General features: G+C 59.2%; 6 protein-coding genes across 6 annotated transcripts; 5 read left to right on the top strand and 1 right to left on the bottom strand.

Annotated features, from left to right (window-relative positions):
• Window positions 1–667: 667 nt before the first annotated feature.
• On the top strand, window positions 668–2,481 carry WHR41_07355 (uncharacterized protein; the record flags this gene model as incomplete). The annotated part of the gene is made up of 3 exons (XM_069375960.1): window positions 668–1,478; window positions 1,529–1,896; window positions 1,956–2,481. The coding sequence occupies exons 1-3, from the start codon at window positions 1,170–1,172 to the stop codon at window positions 2,479–2,481; spliced, it is 1,203 nt and encodes a 400-aa protein (XP_069227030.1). The 5' UTR covers window positions 668–1,169.
• Window positions 2,482–2,957: 476 nt separating this feature from the next.
• Window positions 2,958–4,449, top strand: WHR41_07356 (uncharacterized protein). The gene is made up of 2 exons (XM_069375961.1): window positions 2,958–3,197; window positions 3,252–4,449. The coding sequence occupies exons 1-2, from the start codon at window positions 2,965–2,967 to the stop codon at window positions 4,300–4,302; spliced, it is 1,284 nt and encodes a 427-aa protein (XP_069227029.1). The 5' UTR covers window positions 2,958–2,964; the 3' UTR covers window positions 4,303–4,449.
• A 646-nt stretch (window positions 4,450–5,095) lies between these two features.
• On the top strand, window positions 5,096–8,375 carry WHR41_07357 (uncharacterized protein; the record flags this gene model as incomplete). Its single annotated transcript, XM_069375962.1, has 5 exons — window positions 5,096–5,750; window positions 5,816–5,970; window positions 6,133–7,057; window positions 7,116–7,394; window positions 7,447–8,375. The coding sequence occupies exons 3-5, from the start codon at window positions 6,136–6,138 to the stop codon at window positions 8,373–8,375; spliced, it is 2,130 nt and encodes a 709-aa protein (XP_069227028.1). The 5' UTR covers window positions 5,096–5,750; window positions 5,816–5,970; window positions 6,133–6,135.
• An 848-nt stretch (window positions 8,376–9,223) lies between these two features.
• Window positions 9,224–13,819, bottom strand: WHR41_07358 (uncharacterized protein; the record flags this gene model as incomplete). Its single annotated transcript, XM_069375963.1, has 1 exon — window positions 9,224–13,819. The coding sequence occupies one exon, from the start codon at window positions 13,817–13,819 to the stop codon at window positions 9,224–9,226; it is 4,596 nt and encodes a 1,531-aa protein (XP_069227027.1).
• Window positions 13,820–15,498: 1,679 nt separating this feature from the next.
• WHR41_07359 (uncharacterized protein) lies at window positions 15,499–20,474 on the top strand (the record flags this gene model as incomplete). The annotated part of the gene is made up of 4 exons (XM_069375964.1): window positions 15,499–16,005; window positions 16,078–16,471; window positions 16,527–16,809; window positions 16,865–20,474. The coding sequence occupies exons 1-4, from the start codon at window positions 15,691–15,693 to the stop codon at window positions 20,472–20,474; spliced, it is 4,602 nt and encodes a 1,533-aa protein (XP_069227026.1). The 5' UTR covers window positions 15,499–15,690.
• An 895-nt stretch (window positions 20,475–21,369) lies between these two features.
• WHR41_07360 (uncharacterized protein) lies at window positions 21,370–23,042 on the top strand (the record flags this gene model as incomplete). The annotated part of the gene is made up of 3 exons (XM_069375965.1): window positions 21,370–21,439; window positions 21,499–22,043; window positions 22,093–23,042. 3 exons carry the CDS (start codon window positions 21,370–21,372, stop codon window positions 22,975–22,977), a joined length of 1,500 nt encoding a protein of 499 aa, XP_069227092.1. The 3' UTR covers window positions 22,978–23,042.
• Window positions 23,043–23,216: the final 174 nt, after the last annotated feature.

Raw genomic sequence — 23,216 nt, forward strand, 5'->3', positions numbered from 1 at the left:
ACTCCGCTACGCAGAGGGCGTCGTATTCCCGGCACATTCTGTGCGCCACCGGCAGTAAGGGCAGGGCGTCCCGGCGCTGTGGCACGATGGCGGTCGCCTATATGAGATGGGAGTAGTCTTAATATGACCTCACTTCGCGCGCGCGAGTCGACGAGGCAAGTGTCCGGGCATGCGCGATTCAAAGTCGCTGAGCGTCGTCTTCGTCCGTTGGGCGGTTGGTTCGAAAGGCCGGCGATCTCTGTCTTGTCGCGGAGTCCACATCGCGTTCTCCCGACGAGACGAAGCTCCACTCTGCCGAGGCCGCCGTGGCCGCCAGCGCCAATAATGATGGCGAGGATGGGGAAGAAGCAGCAATGATCGTCGCTCTTCCACCCATCGTTCCGCAGGCTCGTGCGACGCGACTTCTATGCTCGGGCCTCGCGACGGCCCTCTGTCGGTACGTCACGGTTACAACGCGCTTCAGGAGTCGCTTCATCGTCTAGACGTGAATGCAACCTCGAAGTTACTATCCGTTAGTCTCTTCAACATCGCAGCTGCAGGATGCCTGACGAAGCAGAAGTGCAGATGAAGCCAATGGGTCTGTGAGCATGAATGCCGGACGACGCAGGCTGATCAACATAGGGCCAGCACATGGATGCAGTATCGATGTGCACGGCAGATGATGGCGGAAGGGCATGCTGCTGTCTGTGCCTCGAAATCGTGGCTCTCTCATCTGCCATCATCCATGCGTGCGCGTGCGCGTTCGGCATCGGGGCGTGATAAGCTGTCGGCGTGTCGGCATCTTTCTCCCTCTCGCTCGTCGCACCGAAGCTGGCTCGGCTGGCCCCACGTCAAGCCACGGCGACCTTCTAAGACTCCCTTGGTCCACAGCCTCGAAACTTACGTGCTTCGCTCTGTCCTGGTCTCGTATGTGGATCGTTTTCCACTGACTGTGCCCCTGCGAATGTAGCCTTTACCCGGTCCCAGGTTCACCAAAATCGAAATTGCACCTTCGGTAGCTTGTTGCGGAGCCCTACCGACTTCGTGGGACACGCACAGTCTGGGTGGGCATCTCTAAAGACTGGCACGGCGGATACTCGCTGGCAAGCGTCTTTGTATGCGTCCCCTTTGACAATACCTTGCTCATTGTCGCTGCCATCGCTCTTGAAGCGATCAATTCACCGAGCAGCATGGCAACACCCTCGAATACGATCCCCGATGGCCACAGAGCACCATTGATCAAGCTGGACGAGAACCACCATGGCAGCTGGCTGGTTATCTGCAGTGCTTTCGGCCTGGTCATTGTCCTCCTCACACTCATTATCCGCGTATACCTTCGATACAAGGTGTCGCCGCCTTTCGCCGCAGACGACATCGTTTTAACCGCGGCAACCGCTCTTTCTGTGATACAATGCTCGCTGGTTTTTGCCAGTGTTCACAGAGGCGACGGAACATCAATTGATCTGATTGCAGACGACAATCTCGTTCCAGTCCAACAGGTCAGCCTTCTAATATCTTTCAAGCATACGGAAATACTAATGTTTATCAGCTCAATTATGCTGCCAACCTGTTCTACATCCTGGCACTATACGCTTCCAAAGCCTGCGTCGTTCTGCTTTTCAAGCGCATCTCTTCCGGCATCATGCACAAGAAAATCGCTTGGGTCGCTCTCATTGTGACCATCACTGCCGGCTTTATCTCAATCCTCCTATGTGCCCTGCGCTGCGACCTCACCCAACCATGGATCCAATTCGGCGCACAATGTAGCTCGTTATACGCCCAGTGGCAAGCTATCGCCGCATTCGACATCATCACTGAGGTTGGACTCTTCGCAATGGCCGTTCACCTAGTCTGGGGTCTTCAGACTGCCGTGTCAGGCAAGTTCAGAGTCGTCTTCGCCTTTGGCCTCCGTCTTCCGTACGTCCCACCAATTCCCCACCAAACCCTTTTGACACCTATCTAACTGACCACTGCAGCGTCATCGCCATCGCCGGCCTCCACCTGCACTACATCAAGAAAGAAATCAACTCCCCCAACCAACCCCTCGAAGTCGTCGCCACCATCTGCCGCCAAACCGAGATCTTCTACGCCATCATGGCCTCCACCATTCCCTGCCTCCGGCCCTTCCTCGCCAGCTTCTTCACGGGCTTCGGCGCCATGGGCGGCGAGACCGTCATCGCCGGCTCGCAGGTCGGCGGCTCCAACTCGCGCGAGAAGAGCGCCTACGCGCTGGGCTCCATGCAGAGCGCTGACAGCGACGTGCGCCGCAGCAAGCGCCGCAGCCGCGCCGCCGGGCTGAGGCCGAGCCCCCGTCGAGACAATTTTGGGAACACGGAGCAGGGCACGTCGTACGTGTCGGCTGCTGATGGCGATGCGAGCTCGAGTCGTGCGGCGGCGGATGCGAGTTCGGTCACGAGCAATGATAGTACGCGGATGATTATCAAGAAGGAGGTGCAGTGGCATGTTGATAGCGAGAGGGGGGATGCGGGGCGAGCTATGTAAGAACGGGCAGGTTATGTGGGATACGCATGAGGTATGGCTCAGAGCAGTACTCGAGCTGGGATTGGGATATTTGGGTCAGTCGCTTTCCTCCAGATTATGGAAGATCGGAGGATGGTGGCGAGGTAGTTGCATTTAGCGATGGAGCTTGGGAGTTCTTGGGACTGAGAATTGGGAATGTGTGAATACCATCTAAGGGACTGGGACGGGATCTATTTTGTTTTGATGATTTTTGGGGTTTGACATTTTCTTCTGTACATAGAATAGAAGAAGAGTACCGCATCTGACTGGACCAGTATGCCTTGAACCATCGTTTCTACATAATAAAAGGTCTTGCGTCTCACCGACGCTTCGTCAATTAACTATTCAACTCACTGCTCGGGACTTCATTACCCCGACCTGTAATGCGCACGTACCAAAGCCGCAGGCACGCCCACCGCTAGCGCTCGGGAACCCGCGTCCAATGACGCGCTGGTGTCCCGCCTCATGAGAGCATGCGTGCTACCACGACCAGTTCGAGGTTTGGACCTCTTTCTTCAAATGGCTGCTATCGGTGCGCGGTCAGCCTTCGGCACAAGGGCTATCCCAAAAATTGCCTCATCATGCTCTAGAATATACACCACTCGGCCACTGGCCGCAAAGACAACACAATGGCAACGCCGAAGCTTCCAAACCGCACCGCCTGCTGGCAGGATACCTGACTTCGCCTTCGCTTTTGAGTAGGATTACCCTGCGATTCTGAAGCCCGAATCGGTATTGACCAGACTTCCCAGCATCGACGGTGTCCTCCTCCGCTCGTCAACACCTATCCCCTCCGCCCACGAGGCCCTGTCATACCTCCAGCAACAGCGCATACCATTCATCCTGCTCACCAATGGCGGCGGAAAATCCGAGGAAGAGCGCGTCGCAGACGTAGCCGAGAAGCTCAAGGTCCCCCTGGACACCAGCATGTTCGTGCAATCCCACACTCCCTTCGCGGAGATGACGGACCTGCACGACAAAACGATCCTCGTCGCGGGCGGCGACGGCGCCAAATGCGCCTCCGTCGCGCGCGGCTACGGCTTCAAGAACGTCGTCACGCCCGGCGACATCCTCGTCGCGCACCCAGAGATCTGGCCCTTCGCCAACGTCTTCCGCGAGCACTACGCGCCGCTCGCGAGCCCGCTCCCCAAACCCATCGACCCCTCCAACCCCGCCAACAGCCTCCAGATCGACGCCATGTTCGTCTACAACGACCCGCGCGACTGGGGCCTCGACGCGACCATCCTCATGGACCTCCTCCTGTCCTCGCGCGGCGTGCTCGGCACGCTCTCCCCCAAGAACAACGACCGCTCCCTGCCCAACAACGGCTACCTGCAGGACGCCCAGCCGCACCTGTACTACAGCAACCCGGACCTGTGGTGGGCGGCGTCGTACCACCTGCCGCGGCTGGGCCAGGGCGGCTTCCGCGAGGCCTTCAACGGCGTCTGGGCGGCCGCGACGCAGGGCGCCAGCCTCGACATGACCGTCATGGGCAAGCCGTACCAGCCCACGTACGAGTTCGCCGAGCGCCTGCTGCGCAAGTATCGGAAGACGCTGTTTGGCTCGACGGGGCTGAATGACCCCCTGCGCAGGGTGTATATGGTCGGCGACAACCCGGAGAGCGATATCCGTGGTGCGAATGGGTATAAGAGTCCGTATGGGAGCGAGTGGCGCAGCTGTCTTGTGGAGACGGGCGTGTATGCTGGTGGGGAGGCGCCGGAGGGTGCGAGGCCGGATGTTGTGAGTAGGGATGTGGGAGAGGCGGTCAAGTGGGCCTTGAAGGATGCCGGATGGCAAGGTTGATCGAGGGGAGCTTGGATACAGTGGGCGAGTCGCGCTTCGTCGTTCAAGAGGTTGGATGATATATTAACATATCGACGGATCATGAACGGTACACATTGATGCATATAGAGTGAAATAGATTATGTCAGCGTACCTTTCATCTCACAATGTCTGCAATCGGAACACGATCACAGCCCAGGTCAAGGTCTGAGTTGTGACAAGCTGCAGATAGATTCTCGTTGAAAGAGGTCATTTATTTTAAAAACAAGTGTGAACACCGATCTGCTACCCTCTCATATGCCCATTTCAGTGCCTAGATTCCACCGCTCGTCCGAAAAGGTGAGGTGAATGAAATCCTCCAAGAAAGTCACTACCTCAAGATGTCGCTAGTCTCCGATGGAAGAATGTAGTAGTTGATACTATCTTTTTGCTCGTCGGCTATTGAGACTAAATCTTTACCCGGAGAGATATATATCTCTGAAGCCTACGACTCCCGTTGGTGGCCTGTGGAAACATCGTGATAACCCCAACCCTAACCCTACCAACACTCTTTGGCAATCGGCTCTGAATCATCGGGGCAAGAGAAGTGGAAAAAGGAGCGATTCTTACGGTCGCTTTGCGGATGAGCTATCAAGTGAAAGACATGAGCTTACTAGCTCGTGTAAGCAAGAAGATATCGTTTTGTGCCTGGCGTAGATGCGAGTTAGATAGAACGTCATCAGCCAATCAGGTGTGCGAATTTCGATTGCCTCCAACTGCAGTAGATGTCACGATAATCGCTCCGATAGACTTCCTTATGAGCTTCACAAACACATGTAAGGAACATGTCGCGGAGACCTTCAAATCGGGAAATGGAACATCGATAAGCATCACATGATGAAGTGTTGTGAGAGGCGCTCCATCACATGGAAGGCATGAACGGAACCGCTTGACGCCACTTGGACCTGCCTCGCCGTCGATTGTTATTGACACGACGTCGTCACTGCCACCTTCTTGAGAGGCACTGCATATGTTCACGACTGTGAAACTCCAACTCGAAGATCCACGACACTACCCATCAAAATTTACATCAATCGCTACAACATATTGAACAAATAGCCGATCGCTACCATGACGGACCCAGACATTCCCCAGTCAGACGACACCCAAACCAAGTCGAAAGCACTCCAGGACTTCCCTGCCGAGCTTCTTGTCAAGATCCTGGAACTTCTCCCCACCCAAGAGCTCTACGCCGTGAACCTCACGTCAAAACGATTCAATAAGATTGCTCAGCCCGCAATATGGCGCGACGTGGAACTTGTCGACTGCCGTGCTCATACCTCACCTCACACTGGCCACCGCACTGTGACCTCGGGACCCATTACCGCCACGCACACGGGTAACAGAATCCCCGCAGGTGCGACCGTGGGCGCCGAAACAGACGAGCACGACGATACGCCCTTGATTCGGAAGCTGATCATCCTGGCCACGTGAGTGCCTCTTTTGACGTCGCGCCCACTCTCATGGCAGAAAAGCTGATCCTAAGTTTCCTCAGAAATCCCAATATCGCGACCTCTGTCCAAACGCTTACCCATCGGTGTCACCTTGCTACGCCGGCCCTCTTCACCGAACTGGAGCGCACGCCTTTTACCGCGCAGACGCTTTCGATTGATCCACGTACAATACGTCTCGTGCAAATGGCAGTCAAGGGTAAGCATTTCGTGACTTTGAAGAATGCTCGGACATCAGACTAACATTTTTGCAGTACGTTAAGCTCCCCTTGAACGCCTGTTCGGGGCTGGAGAACTTCCACCCAAAATTGAGAACATCGGTAGTACTGGCTCCCATGGAATGCAAGCTAATACATCATAGCAAATGACCAACGTGCAAACCGTTCAAATCGTGTTCGGACATCCGAGACTCTCCGAAGCGCTTCTGCGGTGCTTTTTCGACCAAGATCGACCGACCAAGATTAAGCATCTTTGGCTAGAGAACGTGAGGATCCTCGAAGGGACCGAGATCGAGATTCAAGACCACAAGTATGGACTGCCGAAGCATCTGAATTTCCACGGGCTCAAAAGCTTGCGGTTCAGAAGACTGCCGATGGAGACTGTACAGCAGGCGCATGGCCAAACCGGCCTGAACCCAGCTTACTTCAACCATGCACGCGGCAATCGATCAACTGAGCTGCAGAATGGCTTTGGAGGTCAGTACCTCACCAATACTGTCGCCGTCGGTGCCGAGCTCGTATCAGGACAAGAGCAGGTGGAGCAGGTCATGGAAGCGACAGAGTCACCAGACGAGCCGGTGCCTTTCCAGAACTTAATGGGCCCGGCGCACAAGTTCGACGACGCCATTTACGCAGCCGTATCCGGCCAAGTGGCACTTCCTGCTGAGGTTCTTGCTGCCGCCGAGCCGTCTCACCACAGACGCAGCATTCTGGCCTACCAAGCGCCTTGGTACTTGCCTGTACAGGAACTTCCTCCCGAAGAAGCTCGTATGTTCAGGCAACTCTTCCGCGCAAACGGGCCCACGGCTGGTAAGACCGCTTTGGCTTTGCTCGGCAGCGCGAAAGACACATTGACTTCTCTTACTTTGGACTGGGCAATGACAGCACCGGACGAGTCTTCAATGAATCGAGAGGACTACGAAGGGTGGCTGCGCTGGTATTTGCAGCTCTTCGACCTGCGGTTTCCATCGCTTCAGGTATTCCAATACCGTAATGCGATTGTGGATAAGAGTATGCTGCCGTCTGGCCTGTTTCTCTTGGATCACTCGAACCTGTCCTCTGCTGATTGTAAGCTTCCCCTATACATAGAATGTGATCGATAAATTGGCAGCTTACAATTTTGTAGATCCCGAGAAGAGACCTCTTACAGGTCAGCCTCGATCGACGGTCTTTGACATGGGCCTAAAGCCACTCGAGTTCATAGAGGCACACCCCAAGCTTAAGTGTCTCGCTTGGCCAATGGATCAGTTCTTCGCTCCGCACCCAAGACACGACATTGAAGGACGTGTGCAAATGGTCATCAGCAGACTGGCAACAATGCTCGTCGATCTCCGAGTCGATGCGTGTTATTGCGGCATGGGAGAACCACACAGCGACAACTATTCACCAGGGTGGGAGACTGAAGGTAAGTCATCAAACAACGCCCCCAACATCCGAATCGTCTAAATGTCATCTAGACACCCTTTCCCGCCGCCGCTTCATCGCCGAGTTCGCCGCCGAGATGCGCACCGTCACCAGCATCAAAATCGAAGGCGGCATCCCACTCGACGAGCGCCGCGAGACCATCCGCGCTCTGCGCCACTGCAAGCTCGAGAAAATCGTGTTCATCGGCACCTGCTCCACCATCGGCAACACTTGGGGCGCAGGCGGCACAGACGGCACCCTCACCGACGACGAGCGGGACTTCCTCGAAGAAGAAGACGAAACCTTCATCAAAGAAATCATCAAACGCGCCCCCGTCGCCCCCAACCTCGACCTCCCCTTCCGCCCCGACTACGGCTGGAGAGGCCGCCCGCCCATGACGTACACCATCGCCGCCTACCACGGCGCTTCGATCCGCGAGCTGAAGTTCTGCGGCTACAAAGGCGCCCCAGACCTCTTCAACCCCTCACACCTCGCCGAATCCCTGCTCGACCCCCTGCTGCACTTCCCGCGCCTCGAGGCCCTCACGCTCAGCCTCAAGCTCGACACCTCGCACGGCAACGCGACGCACGACGACTCCGTCATCGCCTCCTGGCTCGCGCCGCGCAACCCGACCACCACCGCGCTCGTCGCCGCGCCCGGCTCCGCGCCCCCGGACTCCTGGGCGCGCCAGCTCGAGTACTTCGAGCCGGAGTACCTCGCGTGGACGGCCGTGTGGTTCGCGCAGGACTTTCTGAGCGCGGAGGCGAGGCGGCAGCCGGGGGGCGTGAGGTTCCGCGCGAGCTTCTGCATGGGAGATTGGGGTGGGATTTTCGACTTGGACGTCTGGGTTGGGTGCGGGGGGAGCGGGAAGGCGGTTTTGTTGGGGTTTGAGGGGCCGAGGGAGGAGAGCGAGGAGGGGAGGAGGAGGGAGAAGTTGGTGGGGAGGAGGTGGTTTGGGAGTGGGTTGAGGCTGGGGGGTTGAGAGGTGAGTGGAGGAGGGAGGTGGGACGGTCGCTGGTATAGTAGATTAGGAGACATACGTTGGACAATGCAGGTACACACTCCTTACATGCCGGCCCAGAAACTATAATTCGATACCCGAGCGGAGCCAGACAGAGCAAGTAATGAGTCTCAAGACAGTCCCACGTCTTGTATCGATTGATCCCGTCCCATGGAACAGCCAAACGTTTCTCCATCGCGCACCCGAAAGTCTATAGGCTTTGGAAGACTATCACGTGTTTCTGCGTAGCGAATGTTCTTGAATCTCCTCGGCCGAGATTTAGTTTCGGTAACTATAAGAAAAGGTAATAGCACATAACCCCTTTTCCCTTTCATAGAATTCAGAGACCCAGAGGCGATTTACCATCTTCCAGAACCTCAAGCTCCGGACAAGCAATGGCTGCAATTGCCGTCCCAAACAGCCTGGAAGACACAGAAACGGCTCTCATCGATCCAGAAAAGACAATACACCATACCTATACCTATACACTCTCTCTGCACACCCCACAGGCCGCGGACGAGACCCACCAACAACGAAAGCAACACAACGCTCCAAGAAATGACGCAACGACAGTCGAACAAACCCTATCTCGACACAAAATGATAACAGCAATACCGACAGCCGTTCGCCGCACCCATGCAGAAAAAAAAATACAAAATTAACCCTTCGCAGCCCGAACCCCTCCCAACGCCATGCTAATGATAACCAACGCACCAACAAGAACCACCACCACACCCCCCCTCCTCCGTCTCCCCCCTCAAGCCGAAAAGCGAACGCAAACGCGAAAGAACAACACAACAGACCGAGAAACGAACAACTTACCCAGACACTCACTCCCTCCACTCCTCCACAATCCCCACACCCGCACCCGCACCCGCATCCCTAACGCCCTTCCCCTCCTCCCCCGCCCCGGCCTCGCACTTGAACAGATTCACGTGCCCGTCGTTCACCGCGCCGCAAGCCAGCATCATGCGGTGCGGGTGGAAGGCGGTGGCCGTGATGGGCGCCGAGCGCGGCGTCGCGCTCATGCGCAGGTAGCTCATGTAGGGCTCGAAACTCGACAGGTGCTTGAGGGCCGTGTTGTAGACGCGGATGGTGTGGTCTGCGCCGCCGGTGGCGAAGACGGGCGCGTGCTCGTGGACGGAGAGGGCGCGGAGGTTCCGCGGCAGCCGTGGGTTGCCCGGCAAAGACGCGACGGCGCCGCGCATGCGGATGTCCCAGAGGCGCACGCCGCCGTTGGATTCGGCGGTGATGAGCTCGCGGGCGCCGCCGCGCTGCAGGTGGGCGCCGACGATCCAGGAGCGGTGGTCGTGCGCGCGGTTGACCCAGTCCATGATCATGGAGTCGCGGGGGCCAAGGCGCTGGTCGTAGGCGCGGACGGAGCCGTTGCCGAAGCCGGCGACGAAGACGTTGCCCTCGACTTGGTCGGAGGTGAGGGAGGTGATGCAAGAGCCGGAGCGCGCGGGGATGTCGGAGATGCAGAGCTCGTGGCCGGCCTGCCAGACGCGGATGACGCGGTCGTCGCCGGCGACGAGGATGCGGCCCTGCCCTTGCTGCCAGTCGAAGACGAGGCCGGCGTTTTGGGAGTCCGAGGTGACGAGGTCGGAGAGCGCGCGGAAGCTAGACGCGAGCTCGATCTTGGCGACGTCTTCGTAGTGCTTGTAGATTTTGATCACGCCATCGCTGGAGCCGGTCATGAGCATTGCTTGGTCGTCTTCGTTGATGAAGCGGAGCTCGGTTACGCGGCTGCGAGGTGGGTTGCCGTTGCTGAAGCGGCAGAGTTGACGAGCTTCCTTCCAGTCCCACACGGCGATGCTGTCGCGGTCATCGCTGGTGACGAGATGGTGCTCGAACTGGTGGAAGAGCATCTTCATGGGAGCAGCGCCAATGCCAAAGTAGCCACAAGGCACGTCCCACCTCTGGATACCAGCCGCCTCTTTCATCGGCTGCGTGCCGGAAATGATCTTGTCGTTGCGATTGCGTCTCCACAGGCGCTCGTTGTAGTCCAGCGAGCCCGGCTCATCCTCCTCCGAAGGCCTCATCTGCGGCTCGCGGAAGTACGACGCAGACCACGTGAAGAAGTTGGACTTCAGTGGAATCTCCGGCGGCTTCGTCGCGTCTCTGACAACGAGATTAGGCGAAGGCGGGATCTTGGCCATGGGCTGATGCGGCGGCCCGTTCACATTGTCGAGAGCGTCGGGAGGCAGGAGCGCGGCATCCGCTGGAGCCAAAGGTCGAGATCGGTAAGAAGCGTAGTCGTGCGGGTGGTCGTGAGACGATACGGAGCCTCGGTGAGCCGTGGGAGAGGGGGGCGTGGACGAGTCGTTCGATTGCTTCGACGCGGAGCCCCAACCAACGAAGCTCTTCATTGCAGCGGCTACACTAGCCGTGCGAGACAGGCCGAAATAGCCGTCCTTGTTGGTCGACGTGGGAGTCGCGGGACTGGGCGGAGTCTGAGGACGGCCCAAGTCACGAGAACGCTGGCGTGCGAGAACGTCCATGCCGGAGAGGGTGAGCTGATCGCCCTTCAAGCCCTCAAGTAAGAGCTCGTCGAGGATCTTGTTGGCATAGCCGCCGAGCGGCGACTCGAGCAGAGCATTGACGACATAGTCAACGACGATGCTAGCGTTTTGCGCAACCTCAGGGTGCGGGTCAGCCGACATGCTGAGCGTCTGGCGCCAGACAGCACGGTAAATCGTATTCTTCGACACATCAGCCTGCTTCGCAGCATTGTTCGTCGCGACAGATGCATCAGAAGCCGCCGTCGACGTCGTGCGGTGATGGACCGACCGCGAGCCGTTCACGCCATTAGCACCCTCGTGAGCACTCGCGTTGTCCGGCTGAGCGGGCCCATCCTCCTTGCCACCCCCGACCTTCGCCTCGCGCTCCTCGTTCAGCTGCTCCCACGCCGCCACGATGAAGCGCGACTCGTACCTCTTGATGAAAGTCGAGTAGAACACGACCAGCTCCTTGCGGACCATGATCGACCCGTCCATGCCCATCGCCACGACCACGCTCGCAAGCGTCTCCTCCTCGAGCATGGTCGCAGCGTCGATGTCGCCCGTGGCGACGAAACTCGTCAACGCGTCCAGGCACGCCGCGCGCACCTCGGGCACCGGATCGTGGCTCCTGTCGCGGACTCTCGCGTGCGCCTGCTGCGCCATGCCGGCGGCCTTCGCCGGCGGGTAGTCCCGCCACAGGTGGCTCAGACACAGGCACGCGAACTGCCTGAGGAGGGGGTTCTCCATGTCCAAGATGTGGCCGAGGCAGCTCTCGATGATCTCCGGGTTGCTTTCAAGGACGGCGGCCTTGCCGGGGCGGAAGTCCTTGCAGAACATGGCGATGACGAAGGCGCACATGGCGCGGTGCTCGGCGACGTTGCCGATCGGCATGCCGATGGCGTTGTTGAGGATGGCGGTGAAGTAGGTGTAGCCGGAGTCCTTGAGCAGGTCGCCCTGGCAGCTCTGGTCGACCGCGAGGATTCTGGCCCAGATGAAAACCATGGGCGGTTTGAGCTCGATGGCTTGCGATTGCAGGAGCTTGAGGACGTAGGGGAAGATGCCGATACTGAGCGCTAAGTTGACGGCCCAGGGGCCAAGATCCAAAAACTTTGAGAGCAATATCAATGCCCGTAAGCGGTGGACCTGCGAAAGAAGGACTTGCAGGACGATGGGTAGTTGCTCAGGGGGTTTGGCGTAGCCTGCCGCACCGGCATTGGCAGGCGCTGAAGAAAGGTAAACCTCAAACGCGCTGAGCTGGTCAGCAAAGAAGTCTGAATGCACGTAATCGAGTTCTTGAGGCGGTTGAGGCATTGTGCCATTCGGCGCCGACTCCATAGCTGCATCGTTCGCCTTCTGTTGTTCGATCAGTTTGGGCAGTTGGGCCAGAATCATCTCGACAGCAAGATCCCAACTCTGCCACAGCGGGTGGTTGTGTGTATCGGGTATCTCTGGATGCGATTGTGGATGGCAGTGATATATGCGCATGACTCTTTGGGCAAGCAAGAAGTTTCTGAAGAGCGCGGCGACCATCAAGTCTTGTCTGAACAACTTCTTGAACAAAGGTTTATCGAGACAGTTCCAGGCGATCGTATCGGTGATGGCCGTGAAGATCCAGTTCAATTCTCCAAGGGGCGTTCTACGCTCGCTGACCTTTCCTGGGATGTCTCGTGCCTGCGCTAGTGTGATCCCAGAGGTCGATGGCAGGGGATTCTGTAGCATGAAGAAGCGGACTGCCATGGTGATCGGCGTGGTCAGACAACTCGTGAATATATCTGCGGGCAGATTCGGGTTCGTAGGGAGGTTCTCGTTCTCACGGCAAGCGGCTAGGTGGATGCTGTCTTCCCATCGGATTGTAGGCTGTTGCTGTGCGCGGTTGGGATCTCTCTTCAGCGCTTCCTGCTGATTGACGATGTGTTTCTGTGCGCCCTCCAAGAATCCGTTTATGATTCCCCCGGCCGCACTGCAATCCCACACCCAAAGACCCGGCGCGCCTACCCAGTCTTGGAGATCGTACAGGCTGATGGGGATGTACTGAGTGTAGCTCCTATTAAAACACCACACTTCTCCACTCTGGGTAGGTTTGGGGACGCCGTGGCCGTTGTAGTGGAATAGTAAGCGCTCCGCGTGCGCCGTGCGACGCAATGATGTTGTGTATTTCTTAAGCTCTTCGATCGTCGGGTCTAGAACGACTTTATATCGTGTTCTCAGAGAGAGACTCTCGTATTGCGACTGCAAGTTCTTGCCGATCTGCGCGTTGCTGTTGTTCGTCGAGCTCTGATTAGTGCTGTCGGGCGGGATGGGCTCGACCCAGCATTGCAGTCTCGCGCAGGGGTTGGTCTTGATCACGTCGGGTGGGTCGACGCCGACGTTCAGACACACTGCGAGGATCGCGGAGACGGTCTTCAAGCGATCCTTCATCCTCCATTCCGACACGATGTTCTTGGGGTCGAATCCAGGAGGCGGGTTACCTGCTGTTTCATGTCGCTTGTCTTCAAAATACATGAAGAACGTCTGACTGAGCAGATTCGCCTGCTCGGGGCTCTCGAGCTGCGCCTCCCAGCCGTGTCGCATGCGCAGCTTGCCGTCCTTGTCCTTTCCGTCGTCCGTCGTCCTGCTGTCCCTCGTAGCAAGGGACCTCCGCGACATTTCACTCGTCGCGCGCGACATGTTAGGCCTCCGGTGTGCGCGACCGTTGGCGCGTGGCAGATGCAGACCGTCGTCATCGTCGGAACCGCTATCCGGGTTGTGCAGAGAGCTGCCGTTGGAGGCGAGAGGCCGGCGTGGCGAGGAGGTCTGCGACGAATATGTGCCTTCTTCCAGGCCGGAGGGGAGCAGGTTCTCGAGTACGGGCTGCGGGTGCTTGGATCGGTGGCCGTCCTTGGTCTCGTAGTCCGGCAGCATGCCGGTGGTGGCTCCTCGCGTCATGTCGGAGGGCGGATCAATTCGAGGTGGTCAGCGCGGCGCACGAGAGCGTGTCCCGTGTCCGCTCTTGCGGGTGCATCGAATGCGGGCTCGAGAGAAGGAGGTGGGGAGTGCGTGTGCGTGTGCGGGTGAGTGGGTGGTCTGCGGCGGCGCGCAGGAAGTGAAGGGCTCAGCGGGTTGGCTGTCTGCAAGCGTGCGACAGAGTGAGCAGCGTCCCAAGCCGCGGTGGTGATGCAGCACTCAGACATGCGGGCGCGGTGGGAGTAAGCGCAAGCCTAAGGCAGAGAGCCCAGGCACGCGGGTCGGCCCCAGGAAAGGCGGGAGGCGTGAGCGAAGGCTGGGGCCGCGAAGTCTTGGGACGACGCCGGGGGTGCGAGGTGAAGGGTGGGTGAATGGGCACGAAAATCACGGTTGGTGTTACCTGCATTGCTACGAATGCTCGAATGGGACAGGTCTCTTGCGCAAGCGAGATAGCCGCAGCCAAAACACCAAGGCGCACGCCGCACAATGGGCAGGCCGCCTTCGCCTTCGCCTGCGCTCACACGCAACGCCGTCACCATCTCACGCCCTCCGCCAGTTCAAGCACCTGTCGCGAAAGGAGCGGCACGTCGCTTGGCCTGCCGATTGGCTGCATGTGCCATGGTCGGTTTGGCAGCGCGGAAGCCGGTCGTGCGCCAACTACCTTCGGCCTGCCTCGGTGGTGCGATGGGCCAGGCACCGCTGGCCAGCTGTAGGAGGGAGTTGTGAAAGCCCAGGTGAATTTCCCGTCGCTCGATGCGCCGTCCTGGCAGCAGCCCATCGCGTGCCCACAGCATGTACTGCACTGCACTGTACGTGCCCACAGCCGCAAGGTGCAGCCGCCGGCTGGTGATGGTGATAGGGCGGCGGGCGGAGACGCGATGATCGGCACGGCTCCGGCGCCAGGAAGGCTTGCAGATTCCCCCTACATGGGCCGTGGCTAAACTCGTCTCAGGCTTCGGGCTGACGGCCAGGCAATAATCACCACCACCACATCCACCACCCTCCGCCTCGCCTGCCCTCGTTGCAGGTTGATGGGCGCGTAATTACATAGACCGCTCCGACACTGCAGTCGTCATCACCATCACCACCACCACGACGCTCTTCGGCTCGCCGTGCGTGCGTCCGTCGACTCGGGCGCTGCTCCGGGGCAACAGACCGCAACTCATGTCGCCCGTGGCCGCCGTGTCGCCCTCCACCGGCGCGCTGACGCGGAGGCTGCGGGCGTGCTGTGCTGTTGCTCTCCTAGCGGCGCCGGCAGCCCTTCTCGAATCACGCCCGCCGTGGCCCGCTGCAGACGAGCGGCGCCAGAGTGCCCACGCTTGCCCTACCGGCCACATAGCCAAGGCCTGCTCCTCGCAAGCCCGCCCTTGTCTCTCCCCCCCGTAGTTTGGCAGTTGCTCGAAACGCCAAACATTATTTTTTGCCCCGTCCGCCTGCCCTGCCCTGCCGTGTCTGCCTCACCGCGCCTCCAATCCGACCTGTATCCCACGTCCCGCGTGCCTCGCCCGTCCTCGCGCCTGTTTGCTGCACGTTAGAGTGCTAGAGTGCTAGAGTGCTCGGGACGGGATAGCGCCGCTTGATCTCCCAGCTTGCCGGGAGTCGGGGGGTTCTTGGGAAAGAAGCACCTCATTCCTCAGCCTCCTGCTGCTGCCGCTGCCACCAGGCCACCGCTCTGCCCTACGCCCTCTCCATCCTCCTCTGCCACCGCGACAGAGCGCGAGCACCCGCCTCTGCCGCACTGCGCCGCCTGAGCACTCCCTCCCACAGCCTATGCCCGCGCCCTCGCCCTCGCTGCGTCCCTCTGCTTCGGCCGCGCCCGACGGCGCCTCGCACCCCATCGAGCCCGCGCAATAATGTCTTTCCTCTTCAAGTCCAGCAAGAAGGCCGGAGCCTCGCAGGTCCCCAATGCCTTGCCGCCTGCCTCGCGCGACATTCGCTCGTCCGACGGGCCCCAGAGCCAAATCCCCACCCTCAATGGCGCCCCAAACGGCGCGAAGTCGCCCACACCCGCCGGCAGCGCAAGCGGCAGCTTGAACTCGCTTGCCTCGGAAAAACTTGGGATGAGAAGTCCGCCGCCCGGCGAGGAGAGACCGGTTCCGGGAGATCTGTCCCGCGGACAGGTTGCGCCTGTCGCGGACCAACGCGTGCGCAACATGAGCCAGGACGATGTGAGTTTCCGCAAGGTTGCGAATAGCCTGCATGCGACAGATGGGACGAATGCTGACAATGAGACGACACAGCCTCAGAGACTCGCCATGCAAAGCCGGACACCGCCTCCAACAGATAACTCGTCGCCGTACCCGTGGTCGCAGCGCCGGCTGAACTTCACCGTTTCGCACACGAATCCTTTCCCAAGATATGGCGCCGCTGTCAACGCGACGTCGAGTAGAGACGGTTCTATATATCTGATGGGCGGCTTGATCAATGGAAGCACGGTCAAGGGCGACTTGTGGATGTGCGAGACTGGGCCTGGCAACATGTCTTGCTACCCGGTTGCGACCACTTCTGAGGGTCCAGGGCCTAGAGTTGGCCACGCAAGTTTGCTTGTCGGCAACGCATTCATCGTTTTCGGAGGTGACACAAAGATGGACGAAGGAGATGTTCTGGACGACACCTTATATTTGCTCAATACATGTGAGGATCTCGCGGAGTCGCAAATCAGGCTTCGAATCAGGCTGACATCGAACAGCAACCAAACAGTGGTCACGCGCCCTTCCTGCAGGGCCCCGTCCACCGGGACGCTACGGACATACACTGAACATTCTAGGAAGCAAGCTCTACATTTTCGGCGGCCAAGTCGAAGGCTACTTTTTCAACGATCTAGTCGCATTTGACTTGAACGCTTTACAACAGGCCAGCAACAGGTGGGAAGTGCTGATTCAGAACACCATTGACGGCGGACCACCCCACGGTCAGATCCCGCCTGCCCGAACGAACCACACCATGATCACATGGGGCGACAGACTTTACCTGTGAGTGGCACGCTCGCGCGATTGGCACGTGGAATTCTTACTAACCCTCACTCAGGTTCGGCGGCACTGACGGCGTCACATGGTTCAACGACGTCTGGTCCTACTACCCTCACACTAATTCGTGGACTCAGCTCGAATGCATCGGATACATCCCATCAGCACGTGAAGGCCACGCGGCAGCCCTGGTCGGAGATGTGATGTACGTCTTTGGTGGACGGACCGAAGATGGAAACGATCTCGGCGATCTAGCGGCTTTCCGCATCTCATCGCGACGCTGGTATACTTTCCAGAACATGGGACCCAGCCCCAGCCCGCGATCAGGCCATAGCATGACCACAGTCGGCAAGCAAATCGTCGTCCTGGCCGGTGAGCCTAGCAGCGCGCCCAGAGACCCCGTCGAACTGGGCATGGCATACCTCCTGGATACGAGCAAGATCCGATATCCGCCAGACAGCGCAAGCCAGACTCCTACAAACGAGCGCGTCCAGGGCCATCGTCGCCCCAGCGGAGAGAAGAGCGGCGTTCCCGTTGTCGCCGCAAACGGTCGCAGTCAACCGCGCGAGCTCATGGAGCGCGAGCGAGCAAACAGCGATGCACGTGCTCGGAGTGAGAGCAACTCAAGATTGCCAAGACCTGGCCATACAAGTCAGCTGCCTGCGCCTTCTGGCCCGCCGCCTCAGACACAGCCGCCTCAGCCTAAGGTGAACGGTATGGTGGCAGCAAGGCAGCCTTCCCGGCCAGAACGCGCGCTCAGTCCCACCATGGAGCAAGAGCGTGCTCGCAATTTCGAAGATCGCAACATGACAAAGTCTCCCACGAACAACCTGGCCCTGGCGCAGGAGACGCGCTTGCCAATGTCGCCCACCTTTGATGAACCAGGGCAGAGCTACATGGAGGCCGCACGACAGAAGCCTGAGACATATCAGCCCTCACAGGAGACTTCGGGCCATATGTCGCGATCCTCCTCGAGAAATCAGTCGTCGACATCGATCAATGCAGACCGCAACCAGGGATCTGCTCTGGGCAACGTGGACCGCTTCGACGACACTCCCCGCGAGTCTATCGACCAGATCGTGACAAATGGACCCAAATCTAAGGAGGTCGCTCAGAAGGCTGTCGATGCGCCCCAGGACTCTGGAATCGGATCGTCGCCCGCCCTGACTCAGCAGTACGATGAGCTGCACAAAGAACTCGAGAAAATGAAGCAGAAGAATGCCTGGTACGCTTCCGAGCTTGCAATTGCTAGAAAGGCAGGCTACCAGACGCGTTCGACCGACTCACCGGTCATGGACGAGCGCTCTGCAGACGTCTTCAGCGAGGACGACAAGCCGCTCATTGAAGCCCTGTTGAAGATGCGCAGCGAACTCGCTCGCATGCAGGAGACGATCGACGAGCAGAGCAAGAGCGCCTCGGCTAGGATTTCGGAAATGGAGAGGCAGCGCGATACTGCCATCAACGAGGCCGTCTTTGCCAAAGCGAGACTTGCGGGCCACGGATCGCCTCAGCCTGACAAGGAGGGCGCGCGCGGCACGCCTGATCACGAGAGGAACAACGACCTCAACAAGCGCCTCGCTTCATCGATCGCCGCTCACAATGCTCTCAACGGCAAGCTGGAAAGCTTGACGCGGGATGCGGAGCTCGAGAGGCGAGCCAGGCAGCTGGCGGAGGAGACCGCGGACGCGGCGCAGAAGCGTGTCACGGAGCTGGACATGCGCCACCAGCAGCTTTCTTCCGAGATCGAGGGCCTGCGCTCCGAACTTCACGAGACGCAGACTCAGCACCGCGATGTCTCGGCCAACCATGCTGAGATCCTCACTCAGCACAGGCTTCTCACTGTTGACAGGGACGAGCTTCACGGGAAATATCAGAACACTTTGACCGAGACGGAGAATCACACCACCATCCTTGCGGGCCTGCATGCAGCCGTCGCTGCCTCGACCGAGAAGGCGCAATCGCTCGAATCGAAGCTCGAATCGGAGAGAGGAGCTCGCGCAGAGCTGGACGAGAAGCTCAGGCACCTGCGCAAGGAACACGAAGAGCGGACTTCCGAGCTGGACGAGGCCACCCGCCGCTTGCAAGACGCGGAGGAGATGGCCGAGAAGCACGCCAAGGAAGCAGAGTCCCACCGCGCCGTCGTACTGGCTGGCTTCGGAAAGGTGACCGAGCGCGGCGGCTCGCAAGACGTGAACGACGAGCGCGTTGCCATTCTGCAGCAGCAGCTCGAGTCTGCCAACGCTATGGTGCGCCAGAACCAGGCTGCCGCCGATTCCGCGTTTGAGAAACTCAGGCGTGCCGAGGAGCGCATCGCTGGCCTCGAGGCGTACCAGGAGCAGGCCAGCCGCGAGGGCCTCAACATCCGCAAGCAGCTGCAGTCTCACCTCCGCGACGTGCAGACCATGACGGCGGAGAAGTCCGAGCTGGAGCAGAAGCTGCAAGGCCAGATGCTTGAGACGAACGCGCTTGCCGTGCAGCACGGCGCGCTGAAGGACATCCTGGCGGAGCGCGGTATCAACCCTGCGGACGTCCGCCGCTCGAGGGCCGTCGACTCCCCCAGCAGCATGTCGCGCTTCAGCACGCCCGACCTCCACCGCGTCCGCGAGCTCGAGCAGCAGCTCGAAGCCAGCCTGAAGAGCCACGACGAGATGAAGACGCAGTTCGAGGACGTGTCGGAGCGCGACGAGAAGATGAAGCGCGAGTACGAGGAGAAGCTCACCGCGCTGGACAACGACCACCAGGCTGCGGTCAAGTACCTGCGCGGCACGGAGAAGATGCTGTCCAAGATGAAGCAGGAGCTGCAACGCGTTAAGAACGAGAACGGCGACCTGCGCAAGAAGACAGAGAAGCTCCGCGGCGACGGCGACCGCGGCTCCCCCGACGGCCCCGCCGCCGACTGGGAGACGGAGCGCGACAGCCTCAAGAAGGAAGTCTCCGACATCCAAACCAAGCTCAACACCTCCGTCACCGACCTCGAAGCCCGAATCGCCGCCCTGCAAACCCAGCTCCGCGCCGCCGAATCCGACCTCGAAACCTCCCGCTCCACCCACGCCTCCTCCCAATCCTCCCTCGCCGCCCTGCAGACCACCCACGCGCAGTCCCGCGCCGACCTCGACCGCCTGCAGGCCGAGAACGCCGCGCTCGACGCCCGCGCCCGCGACGCAGAGAACAAAGTCCAGCTCCTCCTCGACCAGGTCGAGCACAGCGTCGACAACTACCGCCGGCAGTCGCGCCTCGACGACGCCGCCGCAGCCGCCACGCCCGTGCCCAACGGCCACTCGCGCACGCCCTCCGCCGCCACCACCGCCGACGACCCGGACACGCCCACGGGCCCCAGCACCTCTTACACCGGCGGCGGACCAGGCCACGCGCGCAGCACCTCCGACGGCGGCCTGAGCATCGCTTCAACCACGCCCTCCCAGGCCGAGGGCCGCAACAGCCTCGCGCTCGACAGCCTGGCCTCCGAGCTCGAGACGCTGCGCTCGCACTGGGAGACGACGAACAAGAACTACCGCCTCAGCGAGAAGTTCGATTTCGAGCGTGGGACGGCTGCTGCTGGCGCCTCGGGGGCTGCTGGCGGCGGGCTGGCGAGCTGGAGGAGGGGGTTGGATTTGGGGGATGAGATGGAGGAGAGTCGGCCGGGGACGGCGCAGGGGCCGCCGGGGAGGTGAGGGGTGTTCGGTTTGAGGACTTCTTTTTCGGGGGAGGGGGTTAATCTTCTCTTCATACATTTTTGTCTTCTTCGGGACGGATGGGCGTTTGGGGATGGACGATGGGTTTCTTCTTTTTTTTTTTTTTAACTTTCGCACGGCAGGGCGGAAAAGCAAGGACGAGGACGAGAAGGAGAAGGCTGAAAGCAAAGCCGGCACGGGGCAGTTGCCGGAGATCGAAGGTCTCTCGGTGTGTCAAGAAGCTTGGGACGGAAACGGGGTGTGGCGTGGCGACTGGTTGTACTATAGCCCTGGCCTTTTTTTTCTTCTTTGATTCCCTCTTTTGAGAGTGAGTGTGACTGTGAGTGTGAGCATATACCCTTTTGATTGAGGCTGTGTATCCCTTTTTCTACAACCACTCCTCGGTTTCGAGGTTTCCTTTTCCCAGTCTCTTTTCTTTGTCGTCTGAGTAGTAGGTGAGCTGTTCATGATCACTGCTTTCACTAATCGTGAACTGACGACTGCTGATCGGTGAATCGCCAGGTCCCATCGCAGACGTCGCAAAATCGCAGATACCTTGCGCTGACGTCCCAACATCGGAACTAAACGCCGCTCATCCGAAAGTCTGCTAATAAGTCACATCCAGGTGCTACCTCATACTCAAGAGCTTTGATGACCTCGCAAGGCTAGCCGCAGAGAGCTAGCTTCGGCGCGAACCTTGTGCGTCCTCTGGTACGCCGTTGTGACAACTCAAGCAGGCCACAGGCTGCTCTGGGGATGATATGATGTCCCCGAACTACCTGACTACATCTAGATGAAATGTAGCTCGCAAGACTAGCCCTCGTCAGAGGGTGTACGCCTGCAACAACTGCAAGCCAAGACGACCGCGGCTGACCGTGACCAAGACGCGCCTGGGATGGTCAATCCAGGTCATCGCAGCCGGGGCTGCTTCGCTTGTCGACGACAGAAGGTCAAGTGCGATGAAGGTCAGGGTGCCCTGATATTCGCCGACTTCACATATCGAAGCTGATCCGTAGAGCGTAAGCACACCCGACATGCCGACGATGCTCCACGCGCGGCCGCGTCTGCAAATGGCCAGACGTCTCGTCGAAGTTCTTCTCCATGAACGACTGGGCGCACCGAAAGGTCGAGAGCGAGGCCAGGGATGCAGGGGTCGAAGGGGCCTGCGGCCAAGCGACGCAGGAGGGTGTCCTGGATGCTGCTGTTTTGTGGAGCCCCGATGCGCCTCTCTATCAGATCACCTTGGCGCCGGCGACGGATTGGAAGAGTGCTTCCATCGCGCCGTTCTTCGACCGCTTCGTCGTTCAGCCGGATGTCCTGGGCACGACGTGGGGGTATATGTCTGGCCTGCCTGGCATATTCGAGTCCGGGCCGGTTTACCTCAAGCATGCTGTAGAGGCGGCCGCTGCGGCTCACCTGGCCAATGTCGGTGGACTTCAAGCACTCGGACGGATCGCAGCGCGGTCGTACGGGAAGTCGCTAGATTTGATTCGAAAGGGCCTGGGTGAGACTGGATCTCTCGACCCTTGCTCTGTGCTGATGGCTGTGACGACGCTCGTTCTCTATGAGGTCGGTAGAACTCACATCATTGTGTTGACACTCGCTGAACATGACACAGTCCATCTCCGGCATCGGCCCCCCAAAAGACATGTTCAAAGCGCACGCACACGGCCAAGCGTCTCTCATGCAACTCTGCCTCATGCGCAACAAAGCCGTGCAAGCCTCGCCCACGAGCCAGGACATCGTGGGCACGGTAAACCGCACTCTGCTCTCTCGCGATCTCGAACATGCCGGCGGTCCGCCGCTGGGGACATACCACTGGAGCGACACGACCTACCGAAGCTGGCTGGACGAAGCTGCAACGCGTGTGACCGCTCTGGCGGCACGAGCGTGCGCTCATTGGCGTGGTCTCCATGACGAGGACTGTGGCCTGACGGAGCGATGGCATCGCGTGCGGAGATGCTGGAACGCCCTCGAGTCCACGCATCAGCTCATCGAGACATACTATGACTCTGCTCCTCCGCAGTGGAGATGGCAGGTAGGCGAGTCCAACGTGGCAGCTGCGTATCCACCACGACTAGACGTATATCCAACCCCAGTCACCGCCCACCTGTGGAATGCCATCCGATACGCCCATCTCCACGTTCTGCAGAAGATGCTCCAGACTCAAGACTTGATCCGAACCTTGCAGAAACCACCCCATTCGAGAGGAGAGCTGATCGACCTGACCACGCAGGCGCGGTCCGACTTACACGATCGATTCACAGATATCCTCGGCGACATGGCCTCATCCGCGCACGTCGTCATGGAAGGCACGTGTCTGTGGATGGATCCCGGTTGCATTCCGCTCATGAACCAGCAGTTTCTCCTCTGGCAGCTGCAGAAGGTTTACAATCACATCGATCTTCCGGGTCATGTGCGGGACTGGGTGACGGAGGTTTGTCGGCGGATTGGGAGGGGTGGGTCTATTCGACAGGGTTTTTTGGTTGATTCTGCGAAGTGAGGTTGGCGATTGTGCTAGTTATGCTAGAGTACTGTGTATCATTATAGTATTCTGAGAAGTCAAAACTTCAAGGACGAGCTGATGTTGGCGATTGGTGGTGAAACAACTCAGGAATGTGAATATAGTACCGTCGACTTCACAATCGATCATTTCTGCAAGCTAGCACCGGAAGGAGGTGTTCCCTTCAAGGTCACCCCTACAGCATGCATCGGCCTCTTCGTTTGAACGCCGTGAGAGCG

This window comes from Cladosporium halotolerans (genome assembly GCF_011745625.1).
Source record: "Cladosporium halotolerans strain TM138-S3 chromosome Unknown Sca30, whole genome shotgun sequence".
Taxonomy (NCBI): Eukaryota; Fungi; Ascomycota; class Dothideomycetes; order Cladosporiales; family Cladosporiaceae; genus Cladosporium; species Cladosporium halotolerans.